At 40.8% G+C, this 16,922-nt stretch overlaps 1 protein-coding gene across 1 annotated transcript in view; it reads right to left on the reverse strand.

The window, feature by feature from the left end:
- LOC134660026 (uncharacterized) overlaps positions 1-16,261 on the reverse strand; it is a 54,568-nt gene extending 38,307 nt beyond the window's left edge. Inside the window, exons 1-6 of the mRNA XM_063515725.1 lie at positions 16,161-16,261; positions 15,384-15,440; positions 14,869-15,015; positions 5,395-5,476; positions 4,219-4,340; positions 473-645 (exon numbers count right to left, since the gene is read on the reverse strand). Of these exons, the coding sequence (XP_063371795.1) occupies positions 473-645; positions 4,219-4,340; positions 5,395-5,476; positions 14,869-15,015; positions 15,384-15,440; positions 16,161-16,224 (645 nt within the window). The 5' untranslated portion in view covers positions 16,225-16,261. The remainder of the gene's footprint in view (positions 1-472; positions 646-4,218; positions 4,341-5,394; positions 5,477-14,868; positions 15,016-15,383; positions 15,441-16,160) is intronic.
- Positions 16,262-16,922: the final 661 nt, after the last annotated feature.

Genomic DNA, 16,922 nt, shown 5'->3' on the forward strand with positions numbered 1-16,922 from the left:
CGTTCATGTCTCTCACGTTCAGGACCACGAATGTGGAGTCCCGGTCCACCCTGACCTGACTTTGATGACCCTGGCATGACCTGAACTTACCTTGAACTCAATATAAGTTTGTTCAGCGGGCGGATAATCTAGTACTTTAGCGACCTTGGGCCCCAAAGAGCCCCCAGTCTTGAACAGCGCCCGCTCTGTGACGTTCATGTCTCTCACGTTCAGGACCACGAATGTGGAGTCCCGGTCCACCCTGACCTGACTTTGATGACCCTGGCATGACCTGAACTTACCTTGAACTCAATATAAGTTTGTTCAGCGGGCGGATAATCTAGTACTTTAGCGACCTTGGGCCCCAAAGAGCCCCCAGTCTTGAACAGCGCCCGCTCTGTGACGTTCATGTCTCTCACGTTCAGGACCACGAATGTGGAGTCCCGGTCCACCCTGACCTGACTTTGATGACCCTGGCATGACCTGAACTTACCTTGAACTCAATATAAGTTTGTTCAGCGGGCGGATAATCTAGTACTTTAGCGACCTTGGGCCCCAAAGAGCCCCCAGTCTTGAACAGCGCCCGCTCTGTGACGTTCATGTCTCTCACGTTCAGGACCACGAATGTGGTGTCCCGGTCCACTTTGAAGTCGATTGATACTTCGCCTGTGAAGAGAAAATACGGAATTAATAGTTTGCTTAGTATTAGGTACCTATTATTTTTGGACGTGATAACGAGTTTGACTGTGGGGTCATCAGTATCTGGTTAATATGTAACTTATACCTTTAAACGAGCAATTCTTGTTTATTTATATATTTATTTATATATATATATATATATATATATATATATATATATTTCGGGGATCTCGGAAACGGCTCTAACGATTTCGATTAAATTTACTATATGGGGGTTTTTGGGGGCGAAAAATCGATCTAGCTAGGTCTTATCTCTGGGAAAACGCGCATTTTCGAGTTTTTATATGTTTTCCGAGCGAAGCTCGGTCACCCAGATATTAAAGTAGGTTTGACAGCGAATCGCTTCTCTCTGATCGGTGGTCGTGAACCGATCGCACCCGAACAACAGAGTGAAATATCACTGTCAATAGTCAAGAGATATGCCGGTCAAACAGAAAACTGTGTTCACGTCTTTCCTGTAGACATACACACGAGTTAAGGGCTATAAAGGTTAATTTTCTTATTTAACCCTTATCCACGTGAAAAGGTCCTCCTTTTATTTAGAGAACTATGATAAAATCATTACTTACATGCCCACAAGCTGTTAATTATTGCCCACAGGAGAGAAAAATGTACAGTTAGCGCTAACACACTAGTTTTCTACTTCTATAGGGTTAAATAAGAAAATTAACCTTATAGCCCTTAACTCTTGCGTATGTCTACAGGAAAGACGTGAACACAGTTTTCTGTTTGACCCAGGCCTTAAAGTGGAATCCAGACGAGAAAATTTTTCGCCAATCTGATGAAATTGTCCGATCAAATCAGGACGTGCGGACGCAAACATCAATTTGATTCCCCGATCAAATCAGCAGGTGCGGACACAAGAATGCCGATTTTCGAAGTTTATCGTTGCAAATTGGTGATTAAATTGTGTACGTGTGGACTAGATGAGATTGGCGCCTATTATTTTCCTGATCAAATTGGTCGATTTGCCCAGCTCGTCTGGACTCTACATTCATAATCATAATCATAATATATTTATTGTGACTATAGGTATACAAAAAAGGTGTTACATTTTATAAGTACTAAAACCATAGCCTACCATCTTAATGGTGCACAATATTTGTTACTTAAAGCTAAAAAATAATATTTAATGCCATTATTATAGCATAATTGCATTTGGCTAAGCATAATAAATTATAATTTATAACTAAGACTACTTAATTGACAATCAATAAAGTAAACAAATTTGTTTTGTATATATAATAATAATTATATTAATTATATACAGCCTTTATTATTTAAAAAGTCAGTAACTGTGTAAAACAATCTATGCAGTAACCATTCATTTATTTTCTTTTTAAAGGATATAGCCGGGTAAGCATGGCCAAACTGCCCTTAGCGAAAAAAACAATTTCCTTTTACTGGATTATTAACCTATGTATATGTAGTGCTTTCACCAAATATTAAGCCTCAAATGCTTCAGATTTAAAAAAAAAATGCAAAATAAGAAAAATTATTTTTATTTTATTACAGCCAAAGTACTAATCCGATTTCTTTGTAATTTGGGTATGTTGTATATACAATTAAGGTCGCTTTCTGAAAAAAATAATATTGAATTATCTCTTAAAATAATAGTAAAAAATTGAGATGAAAATTTTCAGAAAAATAAAAAAAATACATGCGAGATAGCGACAGTTATCAAATTTACATATTTTATGTAGAATTTAATAATGTTTAACATATATTTTTTTCAAAAATTAAAATCGGGATTAACAGTGTTAAAAACTCGAATTTGTAACATCCCATAATACCTTCTCTTCATACAAAATAACTTGTACGTTATACTAGAAAGTTATATTCCCAACGCAATTTGAATTTAGAACGCGACTTATTTCGCTGAGCGCGGACCTTAAACTCCGTGGCTGTATGCGGCTAGGGCGAACGGCATTCAGAGATTTAAAAAGCGGCCAAGTGCGAGTCGGACTCGCCCATGAAGGGTTCCGTATTTAGGCGATTTATGACGTATAAAAAAAACTACTTACTAGATCTCGTTCAAACCAATTTTCGGTGGAAGTTTACATGGTAATATACATCATATAGTTTTTTTTGGTTTTATCATTCTCTTATTTTAGAAGTTACAGGGGGGGGGGGACACACATTTTACCACTTTGGAAGTGTCTCTCGCGCAAACTATTCAGTTTAGAAAAAAATGATATTAGAAACCTTAATATCGTTTTTGAAGACCTATCCATAGATACCCCACACGTATGGGTTTGATGAAAAAAATTTTTTTGAGTTTCAGTTCGAAGTATGGGGAACCCCAAAAATTTATTGTTTTTTTTCTATTTTTGTGTGAAAATCTTAATGCGGTTCACAGAATACATCTACTTACCAAGTTTCAACAGTATAGTTCTTATAGTTTCGGAGAAAAGTGGCTGTGACATACGGACGGACAGACAGACGGACAGACAGACATGACGAATCTATAAGGGTTCCGTTTTTTGTCATTTGGCTACGGAACCCTAAAAAAAGCGCGGGAACAGGAAAATAGGCACGAATTTTATACAGAGCGTTAATGATTGAAAAATGTCTGTTCCTTTGATGAATAAAATACGTCACATTCTAAATTCAAATTCGTAAAGACTGCGTTCACAATATACTTCATTCGTTTATGACTACTTAGCTTTGCTTGTATGAAGAGAGAGTATTATGGGATGTTACAAATTCGAGTTTTTCACACTGTTAATCCCGATTTTAATTTTTGAAAAAAATATATGTTAAACATTATTAAATTCTACATAAAATATGTAAATTTGGTAACTGTCGCTATCTCGCATGTATTTTTTTTATTTTTCTGAAAATTTTCATCTCAATTTTTTACTATAATTTTAAGAGATAATTCAATATTATTTTTTTCAGAAAGCGACCTTAATTGTATATACAACATACCCAAATTACAAAGAAATCGGATTAGTACTTTGGCTGTAATAAAATAAAAATGATTTTTCTTTTTTTGCATTTTTTTTTTAAATCTGAAGCATTTCAGGCTTAATATTTGGTGAAAGCACTACATATACATAGGTTAATAATCCAGTAAAAGGAAATTGTTTTTTTCGCTAAGGGCAGTTTGGCTATGCTTACCCGGCTATACCCTTTGATATCATTGTAGCCGCCGTGCAGGTCAGGAGCTCGACGACTCAAATAAAAAGCTTCGATTCTTAGTGAACTGATATAATTTTCCAAGTACTGGTTTACAAGGGTTCTTGCCAAAACGGTTAAATGTAGAAGTGGTGTAGTTATTGTATGAAGGCTGATGAGACAGTGATTTGCATAATTTCAATAGTACAAAAGGTGGTTTAAATTAAGGTACCTCTAATTGGCCGCGATACAAAGTATTGGTGCTTAAGAAAAAGCTTCCGAATACTAGCCGAGCCCGACGGCCGCGTTTAGCTACTGCATTAGGAATGTATTAAGAGTTTATACAAATAAAAGGTTGCGTTCGCAACAATCATCAAAGGATTTAAATTGGTCTACCTCAATACGTCATTCATACATTACCTCTCAGTTCGCCGGTGGTCAGGTTGGGGTGCAGCCAGAGGCTGTAGTGCTTCGGGATCAGGAACGTCGGCAGCCGGGCGCCGCGCCACGGGAAAACGGCGCCGTTCGTCGCTATGCGGTCTCTGAAACACGACAAATGGGCTTTATTGACCTTAAAATACGTATAATAAGTTTCTGGCAAAAAAATCATTTTTGGCACAAGCTTTTATCGCTGACTGTACTTTTCTTACGACAGACAACTAATACTCATCGAGACAATTCTAAAAACCCCTAACACAATTAGGTTGCGTTGTTTCATCACAGAGTTCCTATGGCCACCTCCTGTCTCCATCATCAGATCAGCTCGATGGTACCGTAATATTGCATTGTCACCCGACTTACATGTGTATGCAAAATTTCAGCTCAATCGGAAACCGGGAAGTGGATCAAATTTAACTTGCAAGATTTAATTACAGACAGACACGGGACAGGTGAAACTAAATAAAAACTTGTAAAATACACATACCTACGCACTCTTTGAACATCTCAATGTGTTTGTTTGTGGTCATACAAAGGCGTGGCCCACTCCGCGATTTCGTGGCGTCGCAACAAGTACCACAAGTACATTCGTTCCACACCAATTTTGGTGGCTAGCCATAAGCCGCGCGTGGTCCTTACGCCACCTAGCGGTCATATCTGTTCTAATCGTAACAGACAGAATCTTCTGTAGCGAGTCTATTATTTATTCTGTGATCATACTCATAATTAGTGCAACTTGCGTAAGCCTCACATATTGAGCATGATTTGCGCTCGAACAGCGAGCGTGCAGTGCACAAATGCGCATAAGCACAGAATAAATAATAGTACTAGGTACAGAAGATTCACTCTAACAAAACGCGTCTATTACGTCAGATATGACCGCTAGGTGGCGCAAGCGCGAGCAGGCGTCCGTTCCGTAGCGGTGCGCGGCAACTACTATGGCTAGACACCAAAATTGGTGTGGACCGCATGTACTTGTACATCGACGACTTGGAGACGACGCAACGAAATTGCGGAGTGAGCCACGCCTGGCATAAGTCAGATCTAAACGTGCCTTTACGTAAACAGGAGAATTCCTGGCGGATTTACCAGATGTAGATGCGAGTAAATTTAACTTTTAGACTTACTAAAGGTTATAAAAGTTAATATTTAACATACTTATTAGCAGCAGCTGCGTTGGCATCGGAGCCTGCCGTGGGCGCTCCGGGAATCAGAGGGTTTTCACCCAGACAGGGGCAATCTGTAACACGACAAACACGAGGTCACATAGGACATTATTAAAATGACGTATAACAAACAAGTAAGTAAACAAGAGGCAACTCGCAGATACAGTTGCCTTGCAAATATAGTTGCCTCGCAAATAGATAAGTATAGTTGCCTCGCAAATACAGTTGGCTTACAAGCTTCAAGGCACATCTACATTTGCCTTCATCACTCGCGAGGCAGCGGGTCACTGTGGGCACACGCCCACTGAAGATACTCTACCGTGGGCGTGGATGTTAACGGAACATGGTGTCGGTACGTCCACAGTAATTTAAAATCGACTGCATACAATCTCACAGATTTAGATCCCCTGCCTTGTCGTGCCGAACGGGCCGTCCACAGAAAAATATGAAAGCACCTATTAGGTACTTGCCTGGTTGTATACTGGTTGCTCATGTGTACAACAATCAGCTCCTAGGAGTGCAGCAGCTAGGCAAAGCGAGCGTCACTGCTAGCACACCGCCTATTGCCTCGCGAAGCTTGTCTGTGTCTATCACCCGCGGATCTAACTAATTAGAGACTTGACCACAGAATAAATAATAGTATGTACTCAGTGGCGTAGCTAGAGGATATGGCGCCCGGGGCAGGCACCAAATTTGCGCCCCCCCCCCCCAAACGAAATGAACTAACGAAAGGGTTACTTTTTACTTATTAAAGTTTACTTTTGATTTAGACAAATAAGTGTTTTTTTAGTCCATCGGTGGCTAACAAGCTTACGACTCACCTGATGGTAAGCGGTCACCGCATCCTATGGACGTCTACATTCCAGGGGCGTTACATGCGCGTTGCCGACCATTTTAAAACTTATACGCTTCTTTTTTGGAGATCTCCTTAGACTTGAAGATTCAATATCGCTTGTAAGTTTGGGATTGTAGACTATTTATAGCGAGCCTTTGGACTGATTTGAAGGGACCAAGGTGGCATCTAGGTGCTCCTGCCCAAAGGTGACAGCAGTACTCATTATATGGGATCTGTTCATGGTCGTACGCAGCATTTTTTAAGGGGTGGGGCAGAAGTAGGGGAGGCTGGGGACGTTGTAACAGGGTACGGTTGAAACAGAGATTCTTATCTTATGGTCAGAGACCAGGGTGGGACAACTGCCTCACCTTGCCCCACCGCCTATGGATCTGTCTGCCCCAGAGTAAAGTATCGCCTCCTTTTATTGAGCACACCGAGTTTTTTGGATACGAGCGCAGCAAGGTGGCTACGAAATTATTGGACGTCACTGATGGACATGTCAACACCGAGGCTCCCAATACTCCCTGACATGAAAGATGAGGTTTTCTTAGCGGTAAACGCGCAAAATTGAGCCTTGGTGGGATTGAATTGGACTAAATTCTCCCGATCCCACATAGGGTTGCCAGATCGAAAGACGCTATTATCGGGAAAAAATACAAATTTTACGGGATTTTGGGCCTTAAGTCGGGAAAAAAAACCATTCAAATTAAATTAATTGTATTAAAAACAACGATATTTTACATTACTACGTCAGCTGCTCTGCCCGATCTCGCCACGCGCGCCTGGGCGCGCGCGCTGACGGGCTCGACGCGGGTCGCTCGCTCGCTCGACGACAGTTCGGAACTTGAAATTATTGTTTTATAACGTGAAGCTGTTTTTCGGGACAATTTTCACTTTGTCGGGAATCGGGAACACATGCTAAAAATCGGGAAAATCCCGCCGAATCCCGACCATCTGGCAACCCTAATCCCACACCGAAACTCTGGATAGAATGCTCTCAATACCTGACACAGGTTTTTCACGGCATTCTAGTATCACAGAACGAGCGATGTTAGCACGGCATGTGTTAGAGACAAACCAAAGAAAGTCTGCAGCGCAATAATTTGACATCGAATTAAAAAACTACATATGGCAATGTTTTTTAAGCAGTCAGTAAACGTCATGCACTATGGTATGTTTGTCAAAATCGTTTAAATATTCATTGTGTTTTGTGATGAACGGAATAAACATGGTGAAACCTTACAAAACCGGCGTGCGGGAGTTACTTTTCCGCGTGACGAATAATTTTACACTTGTAAAAAGTCAGCACGAGGCGATTCAAGCTGAAAAACGACAATGTTTACAAAATTTGGAGTTGATGACGGGTAAGTGGAATGAAACATCTTAATACTTCACCATATGTACCTACTTAGATAATATAATATTGGTTTAGACTAAGGTTTCACAGCAAATTGAACACACCTAATAGGTATAGGCATACTTATGAACTTCCTCTAACATTTCGAGAAACTCATTGGTACTAGCCGGGTTTTGAGCTCGAACCCACAACCTCCATGCTTATGCTCACGGCATGGGTACCTACTAGTTAAAGCTAAAATTAATTTTTAATATACAGGGTGTCCCAAGAAGTAGTGATATACTGAAGCTGGGAGGTAGAGGACCTAGAGGGCTATCTGAATCACCCCCATGTATGTTCCGCGATTTTTCGTATTTTCGGAGTTATGATTTTTTTAATTTTTCACCTATCGCCGAGTACGATGAGATTTTTATTTATGGTGACGTGAATTATTGCGGTAGATGCTTGATTTTTTTTGTGTGCTAAGCTGATAGATAGGCCAATTCAGTATGGTAACATTTACTATCGTTAGATCTTTGAATGGAATTAAAAGAAAATTAATGCCAAGAAAGATAAAATTACCCAGTATGTTCACAACTTCAAGGGCGCTTAGAAAAATAAAACATTCAGTATATCACTACTTCTTGGGACACCTTGTATGTTTATTGTTTAAATGGTTTATTTCGTTTTTCCGAAAACTTTAGTTCGCAAATTGCGTGCAATTTCTCTGTCAATCTAATTACGCCTTAATGGGAGTAAAAGAGAAAAATGCTCGCATATTGAGAACTTCGGTGTTCGCGGTAGGCCCTCTGTACCTATTTACCGCCGTCGCGGATATTACAAAAGCTTATTAGTTTTGATGAAGCCAAATGTCACATTCTCCCAATATTATTTATCAATATTAGTATATGTCTACATATTAATAGTGACATCTATTGTTGGAATGAAATTTATTTTACCATAAAAATTAAGCTGTGCATACAGCTAAATTTTTTCATAGACGGTAAATATGGTAGAAATTTCACAAGTATCAAGACTATTTAATCCATTTTCTGTGGTGTTGTCGCATACTGATTTTTAAAAACTACTTTTAATCTAGCGCTGCAGACTTTCTTTGGTTTGTCTCTATACAGGTTGGTCCAAACCTTGCCGTCCAAAAATTTTTTTTAGATTCCTCACGCTGTGGGCTATCAGAATATGTATGTTAGCCGACTTTTCGTAGTTTTCGAATTATGATTTTTAATTTTATTACTTTTAACTTTTGTTGAGAAATTCCGGGGTGAAGCAATTATTTATTTAAAAAAACTATTGAACTTTTTTGAATATTTTTTTTTGTAACATAATCCTTCACAAACGGCGCAATTGCTAAAAAAAAATCAGCATCCTCACTTGGCTGAGTTGGGAAAATAAAACAATTTTTTACGTTCAAGCATGTCAAGCTTAGATGTTGCCCTTACCTAAATAAATAAAAATACAAGCGATTTCAAGGACTTTTGGTTATTTTAGAAAATGCTAGACCCTACGTTTTTTTAAAAGGTCAAGAATGTGATACTTAGTAGTAAAAGGCGGCATCGTCAAACAGCGGTCTTGACATCACTACGAGAACCAGGAATAGAGCAACACTTTGACGTCTGTCATCTAGAGATCGGTTTTTGCGCGTGATCGGCGTCGCGTATTACCTAAGTCCAAAACTCTGATTATTATTGTGATTCCCTAATAAATATTGTTTAAAATGGTGCTCTGGTGTTTTTACCCTTACAGCTTCAGAAGTGCGATAGTGGATTCCCGCCTACTACGATATAATTTGTCGAAATTGACATTACGAAATTTACCGCGCGTAGTCCTTCCTTGTTTCATTGTTCTAATCGTTAATCTGATTGTAATGAGTAAATGCACCAACACCACTCATCAGTTAGGGACTTAAATATACAAAGTCCAAGATTGGTGTCAAAATCATACCTACAAGAATAGCCTACAAAACTAACCTGTGCCGGCTATTGGCTGGCGTATCGTACCTTTGCCGTGTGTTTTGTGTGTTTTGTGTTTGATTTCAGATACCTATTTCAGTTTATGTACATCAATGATCATGACTGTCAAAAATAAAACATATTGACAGTGTAATAAAGCTGCTGGCATGTATGTATTACAATATTCACAGCAGAAGATCACAAGACATAAGCTGACAGATACCATTAGGTACAATTGAATTTTGATATTGGTATGAATGAAATAAATCCTTGGGATTATAGAGTAACTCAGGTAAAAGTTAACTCAGGTAAGAAGTCTGTCGATCCAACACCTAACAGTGCTCCGGGGCCATAGTGGTAAATATTCACTGCCTCACTTATATGTTGTGTTATTTTTGTAATCTATGTGCTTTCAGATACATAACATAATGTGATTAAGTATGTCTACATGACATATTAACAAAATGCTATGATCATTTTCTAAAGTTTGTGTCGTGGTGAAATTTACATTCAAGTAAAAAGCATACAAAACAAGTTTGGTAATGTAAACTTAGCCTTGATTGATACTATATGTATGTTGGTATTATGCTTTCATGATTAACAATGAGTGCTATTTAATACTTTATCCTTTCAGTCAAATTAAAATAGATTACAAGTTTTCAAAAACACTGGAATATTGGTTACAACAACAATAAGGAGAAATTACTTGTTGTTTCATATGTGTGTGTGTATGATATTACACATGCTTATTGCAACTGACATAATGCTTTGTTGGTGTGTTTTTGGTTTGGGTAATTTCCAGATATTTGACAGCAATGATTCTTGAATTGAACGACCATACCGTCATTGAAGACACTAGAGTGGCTATCGGGTCAGGCCTCTGTAATGAACCCGGATGGACATGGCTAATATTTCAAAATTAGTTGGTTATGGATGCCAGGTATAATATGTCCTAGTGTTCAACTAATTCATTATATGGAGAAAATATGTTGATAAGTGACTAATCTCCGATGTCATGGAAAATGAGGTATTTATTTAGAAATAAAATGTTTGTTCATGTTGTACATGTATACTAACGGTCAGTACGTGTTACATTGACTGTGTGTGGTTAGTAAAATGCGCTTTGTGAATAAGCGAAAGGTGACATTTATTTCAAGCTGGTTAGTAGTGTCTGCGACAAATGTAGTCACTCCATGTATCCGGAGCCTCCTCGGACTGAATATTTTAAAAGACAGTTCATTTCACATATAACCTCCTGCATCTTTGCAATTAACATTAAGCTGCAGACATACTGATAAACAAGGCAGTAAATCATTTGAGATGTTGAGAAAATTTCTGTCTGTACATATTATTGATTGGTTCTATGTATGAAAAATCTTATGAATGTTTATACAAATTAATTGCATACAGCTTATAGTATGTTGTGGTTGTTGTTTTGTTCATTGGGATGTTGGTTAAAGTTTGCATTGCAAATATTTTTCACAAAATGTCATGTTATAAAATGAACCAAAGACATATATTTAAACAGACTTACCAAACTAATGAAAGTTTTATTGGCATGACATTGTCAAGTGTTTGAGTTATTGACAATGATAATCATTTGTGTTCTAACAGTATGTTTCAGATGCATTTCATTATAACAAAACTTTACTGATGAAGTTTGATGAATTTCCAAGGTTAAAATCTTGTCAAAGAGATGGACATATTGAACAAGATATTTACTGAGCTGAGTATGACACTGGTAAAGCAGGTTGTTGCTAATGGTAAGCGAGGTAAATACTTTCAGGAGTCAATATGGATATTGACGGTCTACATGATACATGTCTTTTACATACAAGTGCGACTGGACTCTAAACGTTCCAGTCCGATAAGTGAATATTAAACGAAGGTAAATAGCTTGGTTAAAGCTTTCCAAATAACTATTTTAACCCATTCACTGCTAATGAACATTGACCGAAGAATATCGTGTCATGAGCTACTGTTTGAAGTTATTGACGGTTTTCGTCTGAACTTGTAGTGTGTTATGGTACCGTTGCATGTGAGCTTAGATTATCCTTAATAGGCTAATTTTGTTACTGGTATATCTGCAGTGCAGGCCTTAAACGGCGGACCATTGCATGTGATATAAGACTATCCTTAAGAGGATGGTTGTTTACTGGTATTTGCAGTGTAGGCTTTAAGAGGCGGACCATTGCATGTCATATAAGACTATCTTTAAGAGGATGGTTGTTACTGGTGTTTGCAGTGTAGGCCTTAAGAGGCGGACCATTGCATGTGATATAAGACTTTCCTTAAGAGCATGGTTGTTACTGGTATTTGCAGTGTAGGCCTTAAGAGGTGGACCATTGCATGTGATATAAGACTATCCTTAAGAGGATGGTTGTTACTGGTATTTGCTGCAATGCAGGCCTTAAAAGGCGGACCGTTGCATGTGAGCTTAGATTATCCTTAATAGGCTAATTTTGTTACTGGTATATCTGCATTGCAGGCCTTAAGAGGCGGACCATTGCATGTGATACAAGACTATCTTTAACAGGCTAGTTTGTTCCTGGTATCTGCAGTGCAGGCTTTAAGAGGCGGACCATTGCATGTGATATGATATTATCCTTAAGAGGACCATTATTTCTACTACCGATGAATGTTTTATCTATATCGTATCGTACTATTTGTTGTTGACCTTGAGAGGTTGGCTTGAGACCTTGTTTACAAAAAGATATTTTAATGACCTTAAGACTGATGATCTCAAGTTTACCTTGAAAGGGTTGCTTGCACTTATACCTTCTAGGGATCGCTGGCGAAGTACCGGATCCAGTAGAGTTGGAGGGAGTGCCTGTTCGAAATACCCAGTTGGAGCGAGTGCGTGCACCGGGCTCCGTGACAACCTTATCGTGAAGGGCCGACTTCTACGGTCGTTGCGCCTACAAGGGCAGTGGTGTCCTAGCCTAGGCAGCTCCGCACATGCATGAGACGTGTCCCATGTTAGCCTCTCACGAGTTGTACGCATTTTTGTGCGTGCATGCGAGGGAGTCTTACATCCTACAACGGAGAAGCCAATTGTGAGTTTGTTCCAAGTCTTTGCTTTTAAAACGACACAAATAGTCATTGTTACGTTAAGCGGTCAGTATGAACGCACCGCTCAATGGAAGGTTTGGGTTAGCTGCATGGGTATACATGCTAGAAATTTATCAAAATCTAATAAATCCTTCAAAGTTATATGACGTTATTCACAAGAAAATAATTTATGTTAGATGGTGTTACAAAAAAAGGGGGTGGTTTATCTACCTGCCGCTAGATGTCACGCTCATCGCAATATTTTATTATTTTGCATAATTAATTAATTGGTATTTATATCCTCTTGGTGTCATATGCACGTGAATTAAGCCTTTTGTGTATTTCAAGCAAGTGCTGAGCAGACTTGCATATCCTAACACCTCTCATACCACGGATTATTTGGTACCTAGCCTGGTCATGCTTTCTTACATTTGGTTCAGTCGGCTAGCCCTTACTCCAATTCGACTGAAATAGAACGAAATATCTTGGTGTAAGTTGACAATAACGAAATAGACCGTTTCAACGGAACTCGAGTCGAATTACTCAAAAGGACCAAGGCTTGTATATCGGCTGAGCGTAAAAGGTGCTTGTTCAATTCGCAGAATATTGAACTGGTGGAGGCTACATCCACCTGGTGAAGACCCAGCTTGCTGCGACTGCGTTGGCTGTGGCAGACTTCAGTGGCTGCACTGATGACAGTGACCTGCGGGGCGCTGGTCGGGTCAGGCGATGGCCGAGCTAAAAGGCGGCATCGTCAAACAGCGGTCTTGACATCACTACGAGAACCAGGAATAGAGCAACACTTTGACGTCTGTCATCTAGAGATCGGTTTTTGCGCGTGATCGGCGTCGCGTATTACCTAAGTCCAAAACTCTGATTATTATTGTGATTCCCTAATAAATATTGTTTAAAATGGTGCTCTGGTGTTTTTACCCTTACAGTAGTCATAATTTGTCAGAGTCGCCGGTCAAAGGAACTGAGGTGGAAAGCTTCCAAATTAGTAATTCTTTACAAAAATCCTCTTTTCTTATTTCTACTATTATTTTATGGGGTCACTTCCCCATCGCTATTTCATGTTATCAGTGCAAATACCACGAACAATTATTAGAAGGCATAAAATCAACGCAAAGCTTCACCCCGGAATTTCTTAACAAAAGTTAAAAGTCAAATCCGAAAACTACGAATATGCGGCTAACATACATGGGGTACCTATATTCTGATAACCAACGACGAGGATTCAAAAAAAATTTTTTGGACGTCAAGGTTTGGACCACCCTGTATACAGGGTGGCTAAAAAATAACTGCATTTCCGTTGCCGGGAGGTTTTGGGATTATACTGAGCAATTTTTACTATGAGACCAACCCCTAAGTCGCTAAAAAAAAATTTGACTGTTTCCTACATTTCGGCTGGTCCATTTTCTATGGGAGGTCTTTTGCCCATTTTGGCGCCCCCCCTTGGACGGCGCCCGGGGCACGTGCCCCCCCCAGCCCCCCCCCCTAGTTACGCCACTGTATGTACTAGGTACAGAAGATTCACTCTATAACAAAACGCGTCTATTACGACAGATATGACAAGCGCGAGCACGCGTCCCCGTTCCGTAGCGGTGCGCGGCAACTTCTATGGCTAGACACCAAAATTGGTGTGGGCCGCATGTACTTGTAGGTACATGTAGCAACGCGACGAAACCGCGGAGCGAGCCACGCCTGACTTAACTGATTGAAGGCTCGCATAATACGACATCTCTCATTTAAGACAACAGCGGTGAGGCATAGTGCGAATCGCTGCGAACTCACCGCTGATTGCCTCGCGAGATTTGTCTGTTATTTTATTTTATTGGTTTACCAGTAACTGTTACACTGACGCATGCATAATTTTTTTAAATCCTTAATTTATCAACCGTGGACCTATTATATTAGAGTTACCAGGTTGAGGGCTCGCGTATACAACAATCAGAGCGCTCGCGAACATAGCGCTCAGCACGACGGCCGCGAGGCAAAGCGCGCGTCGCTGCGAGCACACAGCGACCGGTGCCTCGCGGAGCTCGCGTGCCTCGCGCACTTTGTCTGTGTCTGGAATTAATTGAATAAATAGGTACTTACCAGGTTGAGGGCTCGCGTATACAACAATCAGAGCGCTCGCGAACATAGCGCCCAGCACGACGGCCGCGAGGCAAAGCGCGCGCCGCTGCGAGCACACCGCGACCGGTGCCTCGCGGAGCTCGCGTGCCTCGCGCGCTTTGTCTGTGTCTGGAATTAATTGATTAAATAGGTACTTACCAGGTTGAGGGCTCGCGTATACAACGATCAGAGCGCTCGCGAACATAGCGCCTAGCACGACGGCCGCGAGGCAAAGCGCGCGCCGCTGTGAGCACACCGCGACCGGTGCCTCGCGGAGCTCGCGTGCCTCGCGCGCTTTGTCTGTGTCTGGAATTAATTTAATAAATAAGTACTTAATGTTTGTAACATGTCTTAGTGCCAGTTGCACCATCCCAACTTGACAGACTGATCAACGTCAGCCGGCGCGCCGCGGCGGTTTACTATGAAACTTTCCAAACAATAAAATTTAGCGATTTCTTTAACGATGACAAACAGTTTAGTGCAACCGACCGATTTCAGCTTGGCTATAAAACTATCCGCATATCCAGAGAGGAAAATGGGGAAAATGAGGTAACTAAGTTTTTATGGGGAGAGCCACCGCCCCCTTTCCTCTCAAGCTCTTAAAAGTGGGCCGTTTGATTAACATTTGACACAATAGTAAAAAGATTTGACCGTTTATATTGATTTAAGCTTACCGGCCAGAAAGGCGACATCGTCTAAGTCTTGATCCACCATGTTTCGCCAGGCAGCTGCTGAAAGCAAAATATTTTGTTAGACACGGAACTATACATAAATATACTGCACTTTCAGAGTACTTTCAGTAATTATAATGCACATTTTGACATAACTTTGACATTATTAAATTGTACAACGGGACTTAATGGCGTATCTAAGTTTTAAGATTTACCTCCAACGTTTCGAGGACGGCGTTGTCCCCGTGGTCTCGTATTTGACCCTTTTTGGGACCAATGTAAACATTAACTTATGATAGTTGTTACCGACTCCACAGCCGTCCGTCACATGGCAACCCTGCCATTATAAAGGCTGACACATACTCTTTTAGCTGAGCCGTTGCGGTCGGGCTTGTTGCCGAATCAATCTGTAGTCCGTCACATGGCGACCGCGTCTGTGCTTGATATAAAGGCTGACACATACCCTTAGCGTAACTGTTGCGGTCGGGCTTCCTCTTACCGACTCTATCTGTGGTCCGTCACATGGCGACCATGTTAGTGCTACATTAATATAAAGGCTGATACATACCCTTCGCTGAGCCGTTGCGATCGGGCTTGTTACCGACTCCGCCTGCCGTCCGTGACATGGCGACCCTGCCATTATAAAGGCTTCGTCACACAGGCGCGGCGTGAGCGGGGCGTGAGCGTTTTATATGTAAAAGCGGCGCGCCCCGCTCACATCCCGCCCGGAAAACGAGCTTGTGTGACGAAGCCTTAAAGGCTGACACAAGTGACACATACCCTTAGCTGAGCCGTTGCGGTCTGGCTTGTACTTGCCGACAGGCTCCATCTGAATGCCGTCCATCTCACGCCGGGACCGGCATGCCTACCGCAACCTGGAACGAGGGTACATCATTGACGTATAACTCAGGACGGGCTTTACAGGCACTAAGAATGGTGCTAGCTAAGCGGTGTGCCTCACTAATTCGAGCCAATCGTGCAGTCTAACGCAACTATTACCTACTTTCGACCAAACGCGCGCGTGATGCGGACTCATCAACCAATCGCGTTGTAGCGGTGGCAGACCGCTGTACTGGCCCCATTCTTATATTGCCCGTAAGGCCCGTCCTGAGATATAAGTCAATGGGATACCTACATCCATTAAGCATCTGATTTGACGACCGGTCTGGCCTATTCGGCAGTGAAGCCTATGAATCCGATGGTTCTGGGTTAAAATCCCGGTAAGGGCTTTTACCGCGTGATAAATAAACAATAAATAAATAAAAATAATTTTATTCAGAAACGAAGATAGAGTTGCAATAATAGCTGTACTGGTGCCTCTTTTTAAGTATTTAAGATACTTACTTGTCTAAGGAGCACCGCTCTTACACAGGTGCTATTTTTTTTCATTCATCATCAATCATGATACGAAAAAAACACAGCCAAGTGTCGTACGAATTGTGTACTAACAAACATCATAATTCATCATATATCATTTCTACATTTCCACTCGCTTTACCTTTGAGTGTAGCATTTCATCGCACGGGTTAAGCCCCCTTTAAC

The sequence above is a fragment of the Cydia amplana genome, chromosome 26, assembly GCF_948474715.1.
Source record: "Cydia amplana chromosome 26, ilCydAmpl1.1, whole genome shotgun sequence".
Lineage (NCBI taxonomy): Eukaryota > Metazoa > Arthropoda > Insecta > Lepidoptera > Tortricidae > Cydia > Cydia amplana.